Source organism: Strigops habroptila, chromosome 3, assembly GCF_004027225.2.
Source record: "Strigops habroptila isolate Jane chromosome 3, bStrHab1.2.pri, whole genome shotgun sequence".
Lineage (NCBI taxonomy): Eukaryota > Metazoa > Chordata > Aves > Psittaciformes > Psittacidae > Strigops > Strigops habroptila.
The window spans coordinates 71049459-71060211 of NC_044279.2; the positions used below are offsets into that span (position 1 = coordinate 71049459).

A 10753-nucleotide genomic window follows, 5' to 3' on the forward strand; every position below is an offset into this window, starting at 1 on the left:
AGAGCCTATTAGAACATTATTTATTGGGAAGGAACCCAGGAGAGATCTTGAAACTCACTCATAACTTGAAATCCAATACATACTCCTACTTCAGGAAAGAACTGAACCATGAAATCTATGTTTTTCTGTGTTGCGAAGTAAAGTTAACTGTGTGTGGAAAGGAAGTTAACTGTATTTTGGACTGAAATCCAGTGCTGAATCAATTTGGTGATTTAAGAGCACAATTGCCAGTTCCTACATAAGCTCAAGTCACACTAGAGAAGTACTACAAAATGGAACTTGTAGGTCAAATAAATACACACATTTATTAATGTATTTCACTAAGAAAAAAAAAAGTCAGCTTGCGTCTGAAACCAGCCGAAATGTTTGATGCTAACATTGTTGGACTTGATGACCTTAAAGGTCTTTTCCAACCTAGTTTATTCTATGATTCTACAATTTGCTTCAGATTGCTTCCACTTAGCAGCCATAGCCAGGCTAGTTCTTGACTATAGTTCTTGGTTGAGGGAATGTAGATAAATATTGTAAGAGGTAATTACTATTTTACATCAGTTTCATGGCAAATGCTGAGGCAATTTTGCAAAATGTGCCTCTGAAAGACTTGGCTGCAAAGGGCTATGGTACAGGATAGATTATGTCAACAGTAAGAAGTTTTGTAGTGCAAATATAGAGTTCTCATCCTGTGGGATGCAACATCATGGCTTGTAGCTTCTCAGGAAATGTGTGGCAAATCAGCAATTGCACTTGTCTGAATCTGTACTGAATGCTTTAGTTAATGCTTTAGAGCTGGACCTAGGTTACAAACATGAGCTTTGAAGCAGAGTTCTGAAATTCCCTCAAACTATATTTTGAGGTCTAGTTTTGCCCGCTTCTTACTCTGGGCTAAGCACGAGGTTCAGATAAAACCTCAAAGTCCACTGCAGTCTATATGGGACAGATGAGGGATGCAGGGTTTTGCCCTAGATATAACACAGCTGTAAGAGATTTGTTAGGATGTGCCACAGCCAAAAGGAATCTCTCCCAGTGCTTAGAATCTGCATGTTTCGGACTACAGTTAAAATATTTATTTTATATCAGTATAAATCACCCTTTATTTGGTGCAGAATGAAGGGCCATGCTAGCAGTTTACTATACCTTTACTCTCAAAAAAATCCCTAGCCAAAACACTTCCCTAAAATCAGCTATTTAATGCAGCCCCTTTGCCAGCCCATTGCTATGGGAACTCAGTCTTTCATTTATTTATGAAACGAGAGAGATTCTTGTCTTGTGTGTGGACCTGAAATTCTAGGTAAGTGTGCAGATTTTTTTTTAAACTTGCTTAAAGTGTGACTTTTGCCTTTTTTTTTTTTCTTTGGTGTGAATTCAGCTTTCTAAATAGTATGACCATTCAAAAGTACTTTGCCAATACTTGAACATTTTAGGCTTAGAAAGGCATCAACACTGACTGTAGATGTTCCCTCAAGGTTATCAAGTATCATTTTGGAGTTTGAGTTAGACAAAAGCAATTTAAGGAAAATTAATTACTTAAAATTAGGGGGAAACTAATAGAGGATCTTTACAAAAGACGTCTTTAATTTCTACAGCTCTATACTCCAAGAATCTGTGTCCGCCATTGCAGCTAAAGGATTAAGGTAGCCCATTCTAGTTTTACAATAAAGTTAGATGAATTTATCAAAATACTTGCTGCACTGAAGTCAAAGAGAAAAATCCCATCGACTTCAGTGAGGTCACCTTACTGAATTGCCAAGATTTCACCATTTTGAAATGGTTGGTCATCAAGATTTACAATAAAATTTAAAAATTTTGACAGAGGCATAATTACTAGGTTAGAACATTCATAGCTAGTCTTGGATAAAATTCTTCCTCATTTATATTTGTGTATCTTGTTTCTCCTTTGTATTTTAAAACATCACACAGAGACCAATCTTGCATCTGCTGAAATCACTGCCAAAATATCCAGTATTTTCAAGAGATTATAATAAAGTATTTAATGAATGAAATACTGATACATTGATTATTATATTTACAATTTTGAGACAATAATGTAAAAAAGAACAAGAAAAAACCTGTAAGGCAACAAAACTTGATTATTCTAATCTGTAAAAAAAAAAAAAAGAAAGAAGGGATACTAAGGAATTGTTTCTGAGTAATGTTGTATAGAAAGTATAATCCCTGTTAAACTGGCTGAAAATGTGTCTATTTATTTTCACTGTTTGTTAAATAATCAAATCTGCTTGTGGAACCCACAATTAGCCTGAGAGTTTATGTATATTCATATAAGGTCATATGCTAATCTGCATTATGAAAGAAACCTAAGCTTGTTTCTACTGCATCTGCAAACCAAGGGACAAACACATTTAATTCAGGTCAGTATTTTCTTCGGGAATTTATTAGTTGTGCTAACTAGGGCTGAATGGCAGCAGTAACAAATTTTCACTTTATAATGTCTTCAAAAATGTGTTTATAATGATGTGGATTGTAATCTGAAAGTTATGATATTAATGAAGTAATACAATTAATTAATATAGTTTTATTTATACTAAAAGAATTATTGTTTATTTTGAAACATACAATTTTTAAAATATTCTTTATTCAACAGGATTCCAGTTTTGATATCTAAATGATGGTAAGTCTGCAATGCCTTTATTCTCTTTCATTATTGAGTGCTTCAAACATGATACAGAAAATTTAGTCAAACTCGTATTTGGGGGGATTTTTTAGCTGTTTAGAACAAGATGTTCTAAAATTAAAATAAGCAGTTTTCTGAAAATCCACACTCGGTCTCCTATACTGGCATAGTATAGCATTTTATCTACATAATCACTTCATAACTTGCTCATAATAATTTTTGTCATGTCAGTTTTATTGAATGGCAACTTTGGCTGCATAAATCATGTTACACAAGTGAGACATACCTCTGAATTATATACTATAAAACAGTCCAACAGCAGTAACACGCTATGTAAACTTCTGCTGCAAATTAAGGAAATGAACCTTGAAACATTTGCACAAGTGAGTGATGTTACCCATGTGAGTTGTCCCATTAACCTCAAAGAGACTTCTCAAAGGAGTGAGAACTTTCTCATAATAGTAAACGATTATGGTAATGCCTCAGTGCCTGCAAAATACATATTCCAAGAGGATGTATATTCTATATAATCACTGTATTTATTTGGGATTTTCTGACTGACAATGTTGAAAGGACTAGCCTGTTTTTTTCGGACTCCTGACAGAAAAATGTTCTTGCAGAGTTTTCCTGAACAAGATGTACTGGGCCAGGCTTTTGAAGATGCGCTAGAAGTCCTGCAGCAGCACTCTGACAGAGAAATGCAGTATTCACCAGGTAAAAAAGACCATTGTTCCATTTCATTTACCACTTTTTATTTTTACAGAAAAGTACATCTTGAAGCACATAGGTGGGAGAAGAATTTCCCAGAGGTGGATTAATGGGTAGCAGAGGGGTATGCTGGGAGGATGGAAAGGGGGAAGAATATCTGAAGGGTTTCTGCCCCTCCTATAGTACTGACCAGTGTGCATTGTCCATGTCAGAGCACAGGGAAACTGTTGCACAGTTCCTCTCTACCTTCCCCTCAGTACTAGCCTAGGTGCACTGGGCTCAGTTTTCCTGTAATCAGAAGATATATGACCATAGTACATCAGCCATTTTCCATTTTTAATGTTTTAACTGAAAAATGCCCATCTGTTATGCTGCGAATAAACTCATATAACAATGAAATCTAGTGGGGGGAAAAAAGACCAAAAGTGTAACAGGTGAAATTAATTTTCACAATTACTTTTTTAACATGAAAATATGAATTTTAAATATTTTTATGCAGAAATGATAATTTGACTCTGGATAATCAATAGAAAAAGTGTTTTTTCTTGGCTTCGAGAGTTTTATGCTTTACAAAACTTACAATACAGGCAAGCTGTATTTTGTTCCAGTTGAGGCAAGGTTTTGGCAATTAAATTACTATAAAATTTAAAATTTGTGTTTGGTGTTATTGCATTGTAAATAGAAATAAAAGCAAAAGAAAATAGGAAGCTAAACCACAAACTGTCTAAGTCCAGCATAAAATATTTACTGTCTTTTGTGTGGAATGCATTTCACATGAGAGTTTGTTTAGATATTATCTATTACATACTGAAATGCAAATAAGACCAATTGGGCCATGTCTTCAGCTGTTGTAAAAAAATTTTCTGCTCCACTGCACTGGTAATTTACATATGCTGAAGGACCCAACTCACTATATGTAATTACTTGCAATGTTTTTATCAGTTGTTAGGGCCAATGGAGAGAGGTATTAAAACACTTACAACTCAATGTTTAGGATGTCCCACAGCTGCACCCATGTTTCCACTTGCAATAGAGGTACCCTCACTAATCTTCTTCTGACCACCTGCAGTGTGTAGTTTATTCCAAGTGCCTCAGTCTGGCGTTCTCCTCTGCTTCTATTAAACATTCTAAGATCTTGGGTTCCTCCTGTGTCATTCTTTCAGGCACTGCAGATGTTCTGATGCTCTTTCACTTCATTCACAATTGGAGACTCTGACTTGAATTGTACTAATGGCCTGCAGAACTGCGTAACATTCTCTTTTCCTTTCTAATACTTGTAGTATAGTAGTCTATAATTATCCCATTCATTATGTTTGCCCCTCCTTTTTCTATTAACCAAACTATTTCATGATACTGTGAATTATCTGAGATTTTATCTTACGAAATATTGCTTTTTGTGAAAGCAAACAAAACCAGCACAAGAGTGTGATTAGCAGTAACAGTACAGATTCTGTTGGATAACCTGCTGATAGAACATCTTGGCTCTGGAGACTGTATTTTCTAGAAGGCAGACATAAGATAAACGCTTTTTGACAGATTCAGTAGCATGTTAGATTGTTTGCGGCTGGGTTGGGTTTTTTTTTTGTCTTTCTTCTCTCCCTTTTACTCACTCAATTTTTGCCCCATCCTCCTAATTATCAGGTTATAAAAGTTGCCTGACTGTGATCAACCATCACCACCACCTCCGAGCAAGTCCCAGCTATTCTGCGGCACCATCTGCAGAGGACCAAGGGTATAGCTGGAGAAATGTGATTGTAAGTGGACTGATTACTGATGAGAGTCAGACATAAATGGAGAATTGGCTGCCCATTTGAGATTTCTAATACAAATCATTATGCTAGTTCTAAGAGAAATTTGGTCTGGCCAGGCATGATTCAGATAAAATTGCCTTGGGAACTGTTTGCAAAGCAAGTTTAATAGTCTCTTTTTAGAAGTAATCTTAGCTGTTTGCCTCTGGCGCCTTTCTGTGGTTCATCATGTAACATGACAACTAACAAACAAATCTACTAGTACAATAGGGAAAAGGGCTTCTCTCTATTACCCAGGAACAGCCAGAGAACAACAGCTTCCAAACGCTGCACAGCTTCTGCTGCTGTGAGAAAGTGCCGTGATTTCTTTAACATCAGTTTGCTGTAAGAGTGCTGGAAAGCCCAGGATTATCTGGACTCTGAGTTCAGTTTCAGCCTGCATAGTCCACCTTCATTCTTGAAGACACTGGGAGTATGGCTTCCAGGAGTGATGGACAATGAACATTTCAGAGGAGATAATTTCACATAAATAGTTTCAGCAAAAGTCCATTTTCAACCAGCAGGTTAGCAACAAGTGACACAGGAACTGTAGAGTGTGTAGGGGCTAGCGTCCAGGTGGCCCTTGTCTTCTACTAACTATGGAAACAGAGTCCACTCTTCCTGTTCTGCTTCCAGCAGAAGGGTTGAAGGTCCAGAATGAAGCAATTGCTCTGTTTTCTCTCTTAACTTCTCCGCTGGTGGGCAGTCCTTCCCACTGGACATAAATTAGTGCTACTTGTTACTGGTACAGTACACTGCATATCTTTGTGGCTGAGAAAAGTCTTCCATGGGTGAGGTGATGCAAGGTTGCATTTTGAAGGCTTCAGGCAATTAATTGCTAGAAGTTTCTTTTTATTCAGAGAATGTATTCTATTAGTAACTCTTTGTTGTCTTAATTCTTGAAGAACAGTGCAGCGGATTTTTATGCAGATGAGACTGTCTACCATATGCTGCAGAATACTCCAGAAAGCCAAGTGATGCATGCCACTGCTGGCCAGCCAAAAGCAGGGAAAGGTGTGTAGAAAGAGCATATCTTGATACGTACATTATTTTACTTCAAAAAAATCTCTTGGCAAATCGTGCTTTTTTTTTTTTCTTTTTTTTTTTACATTTAACAGGAAAAAATAGGTAAACATTTAATATTAACTAGAGTAGAACTGCTAGTGTTCAATTCCAATCTGCTAAATCTCATAAAATAAGATAAATCTGTTATCATCTTGTTCTGTCCTCTTGTTTAGTACATGGAAATACAAACCAGAAATATGTTTCACTACAAATCATCTGGAATGAACTCTGATGCAGAGAAGTAAATCAATAACATCTTTAATAACTTATTTTATGTGGTTCAACAAGGAGTGGTTTTCTTGAAGGTTCTTCACAAACATGAATATTTTTGCACCTAATTTTATGCATTTCTTTGTTTACTTTTAAACTTACCTCTTAGTTTTGCCACCTCTGGTGTGCATTTTTATAGCTATTTTGTGCTCCTTCTGGTTGACTTTGCTTGAGTGGATATCTGTTTTGCAAAGAATAGATTGGGTAACATTTGTCATTACAGTACTCTGTTTATTGAATTAATCTGTTTTTTTGTTTGGGACTCAGCATCTTTCTATGATTTTGCTAGATGAGATTTCCACAGCTTCCACTCTGAGCTCTTGTACCGACTTTTGACTGTGGAGGTTATTTTAGTAGCTTCCTGGCTTTGCTGCTTTTTGAAATCCCCTTCTTTCAACTTTAACCACATGGTGTCATTTTTTGGTATCATCTCTTCCCATTGATGCTGAACACTGTGGTTCCTGTTGCTTAATAGCTACTACTACTACTACAAATTTCTTGGGATGATGGGAAGAGTAGCCTCTCCTTCTAAGTTCTGTATTTCTAGTACTTGGAAATCACCATTGCAAATCTTTCAATCCAGAAACGTTGTTTATCTAGGTCTTAGTCAGTGTTACACTAGGGAATTTTACATGTCAGTACCTGAACTCGCCTTCAGTTATTACTTCATTTCCTATTTCCTATTTCTTTTACATTATTACCAATCTTCTTTATCAGAAGGTCATACTGGATAAATTTTCAGAATGGCTGACTATTCTTATGGAGTTTTTTTGTGTCCTCTTATGGGTTTCTTTGTGTCCATGGTGCCATTCCTGCCAGAAACTGATTTGGGAGACTATTTCCGCTACACCTAAATAATTTTAGTCCTCTTGGCTTCTTCTTGTGACATGAGAGGTTTCCCATACACTAGCAAATAGTGTGGCCCTTTAGGAATAGATCTGTAGATGAAACGATCACTACTGAGGACCTAAAGTCTATGTTTGAAGTGTTTCACAAGGGTTTATTTAGGGCAATCTCTAAGCTGGCCACACATTCTGAAAGCTGCAGTGACTTAGCTATGCTTCAGGTTTCATCTGGAAGGAGTCTAGTTCATGTACATCAAGACCATTCCATGATCTGAACTAAAGCTCAGTGAGTGGAGACAATCAAGCGAGGTACTTCTGAAATACATCTGAATGAGATACATACACAGAGAGTTAGACTTCTTTGGGACAATTCAGCACAGAAATCTAATGCAGATGCTCTGAAACACCTGCTGGAGGAACCTGCCTCTCCCCAGTAAGCACAGAAGAAACCTTCAGACACTAGCCTGCTAGCTTAGACTGATGTTTAGTGCCTGGTAATGAACACCACTAGCTTATGCAATGTGGTGCTCTACAAAGATCTGTGAACTAATCCCAGCTCAAACTGGTAAATCCACACTGTGTAGCTCTTTGGAGATAACAACTGGACTCTAGAAACATAGCTACATTAACACATAAGAGCAAATAAGCCCTCTCAAACCAAGACATCAGCTAGAGACGATGTATCTAGAAATAAAAGCTTGGGCAGAAATGACAGCTGAACTAAGCATGAAATCAGGTGGTACTACAGATGTGGCTACACTATCATTTTCCAGCAGAGACTCAGTTCTCAGTAATCTGCACATTTTCCCCTGATCTTGTTTGTTCTACCATAGGTTCATAGGTTTGTAGGATAATTTGGATTGGAGGGGACCTAAGGAGGTAATCTACTAAGAAGTGTTCAGTGTGAGCAGGCAGCGTCCTCCACTGGTTTGCTTTTAAGCTTCTCATTTTGCTAATGCTACATGTATTTCTAGCAGACTATGTACTTCTAGTCACAGGCCAATTTTTATTTACATAATGAAACTTTATCAATTTTTTGGAAAGTACCTCTGATTTCAGGCTCTTCTTCTTCCCAGTCTGTCACTTCTCTCCTCTTTCCTTACCACCAGATGCAGAATTACTGTCATCTCTAACAGATGTCTTGGCTTAACCTCAGTGTTCCTTAGCAACTGTCACTTTTCCCCCAGTCCTAGTTTAAAATAGCCATGCAAGGCAAGACTTTATGAACTTTAGGTGCAGCTGCTTTTTTCCACTTTGGTTAAAGTGGAAGCTGTTCTTCTGCATAGAATCTCCTTTCTGCAAAATGTTCCTCTTTGTCTCATAATCTTAAATTCTTCCTCCTTACATCAGCTTCTTGGTCACCCTTGGCTTTGTGAAGGGAACTGGAAGTAGTTCAGAGAAAGACCTAAGAGAAACTAAATAAGCCTCACTAGTAACCCGAAGCTTGAGAGCTGAGCCTGTGGGGAGAAGCACTTAATTAACTGACAAGTACTGTAGTACTGAGCTCGCTTTATTCTGCATGGGAATGCAAGGTGACACTTCTCGACATCTTTAGAGAACTGCAAGGTACCAGAAAGTACCTCAATAAGTAGCTCCTTATTGACTGGATGAGGTTTATGGTTCAAAACTAGCTTGCTCTTCTTGCTCACCCACTCACCCTTTCTTATATCAGAGACTACCTTGCATTCCCAAAACATTCCTGAGTCATCTCAAAATCTGTGAGTTTTGATTCAGCAAAGGGAAAACATTTATTCAAAAACATTCAGGTTAGCTCTCCAGAATCTCTTTCCTGCACTGTCTGAGGATGCAGTTTCCTGGTGTGAGTTCCTTGACCATGTATCTGCACAGCATGTATCTGAAGACTGCTGAAAGTGGCTTCTGAGACCTACCACACGGTGAATTCATTAGGTGTTTGTCATGATCTGCAAATAACCTGCTCTTGAAACTCTAATGACCAAGTCTCCTGCTGTCACATCAGATCTGTATGTTTCAGACTTATCATCCCATTTGCTGTTTCTAGTCTTCCATTGCATAGTTTATACCGATACTTTCATTTGTGATGGGGTATTAGGTTTACCTGTGCCTTTGCCTATAAGAACCTTTCCAGGAAAAAGACAACTGCTCATCTTTTAAAACAAATATAAGTTCTGTTCTGACCTTTGTACTTTATTTCTTCATAGGTAGAAAAAAACTTCGACTATTTGAGTACCTCCATGAGTCTCTGTATGATCCAGCTATGGCAAACTGCATCCAGTGGGTGGATAAGCCCAATGGTGTCTTCCAGTTTGTCTCCAAAAACAAGGAGAAACTTGCAGAGATTTGGGGAGAAAGAAAGGGAAATCGCAAGATCATGACATATCAGAAAATGGCCAGAGCACTGAGGAATTATGGAAGAACAGGTGAAATCATTAAAATTCGAAGGAAGCTGACATACCAGTTCAGTGCTGTTGTTTTAAAGAGACTCACTCCATCTTATTTCTTGGGAAAAGAAACAGTTTATCATCCATACATTCAATCTAATCAAGAATATCAGTGTGCAGATGACTGGATGAGTTACAACAATTACATGTATAACAATGGTTATGCGTTACAGCATGCTAACAGCTAGACATATCTTTCATATAAACAGGTCTTTGCTAGCTAGTAATACTTTCCAGCACAGGAACTCTTGTCTGTACATAGCTTTTCCTTTAAGATATCAAACACAAAAAGAGGAGGGTTTTAAAAATTATATTGGCCTAGTTTTGTTCCTTTTGAAGGTAATGATAAATGGTCACTGATTATTGAAGAAAACCAGCAGCTGTAGGGCATGTTCTATTCTCCATGGCATTAATCAGAGGAATTATTTCAGATTCAAGCTGGTATATCCAAAATCCAGGATTAAGGCTTTTGTTTGTTACTGGGTATCAAACACATCCCATCCTGACAACACTCATTGGAAGTTTTATGCATATCTCCAGCATTTCCAATAAGAATTTAGATGCACTTGTATCATAGTGCATGTAATCCCTATCAGTTGGGTGCCTGTGAATTAGAAAGGGAAGAGATTTGCCAAATGCAAGAAGCTACCGTCTGCTTAATGTTCTTTATTAAGAGACATTTTCTGAGTGAATGCCTGGCTGAACAATAGAGACCACATGAAGGTGCACCTGTTGGCCAAATTGTTAATCCTTAATCGCTTAAATTAACATATTTTAGCACAGATCCTGACATATGGTGTTAGAATTGCCAGGTGCACATTTCACTGTTGGCAGGGGATTCATTGAGAAAGCGACCATACCATGAGAGTGTTAGTAAAGGATTGTGCTTTTCATGAAGTTATTTACAGGTCTTCCCCCACTAATACGAGAAGCTGCACTTTATCCAGCAGTTCCATACTCATCTAACAGACACAGCTTTGTTATTAATTTTTGGAGTTATAACTTCATACATATAAACACAATTTCACT

The 10753-nt window shown here is 37.4% G+C and overlaps 1 protein-coding gene across 1 annotated transcript; it reads left to right on the plus strand.

The window, feature by feature from the left end:
- Positions 1-3237: 3237 nt before the first annotated feature.
- Positions 3238-9912, plus strand: SPIC (Spi-C transcription factor). Its single transcript, XM_030479475.1, has 4 exons — positions 3238-3343; positions 4979-5091; positions 6030-6138; positions 9485-9912. The coding sequence occupies exons 1-4, from the start codon at positions 3238-3240 to the stop codon at positions 9910-9912; spliced, it is 756 nt and encodes a 251-aa protein (XP_030335335.1).
- Positions 9913-10753: the final 841 nt, after the last annotated feature.

Coding starts and splice junctions, on each gene's coding strand:
- SPIC (XM_030479475.1), top strand. CDS start 3,238: ATGTTCTTGCAGAGTTTTCCTGAACAAGATGTACTGGGCCAGGCTTTT. Junction 3,344..4,978: donor AGAAATGCAGTATTCACCAG/GTAAAAAAGACC, acceptor CCTAATTATCAG/GTTATAAAAGTTGCCTGACT. Junction 6,139..9,484: donor CCAGCCAAAAGCAGGGAAAG/GTGTGTAGAAAG, acceptor ATTTCTTCATAG/GTAGAAAAAAACTTCGACTA.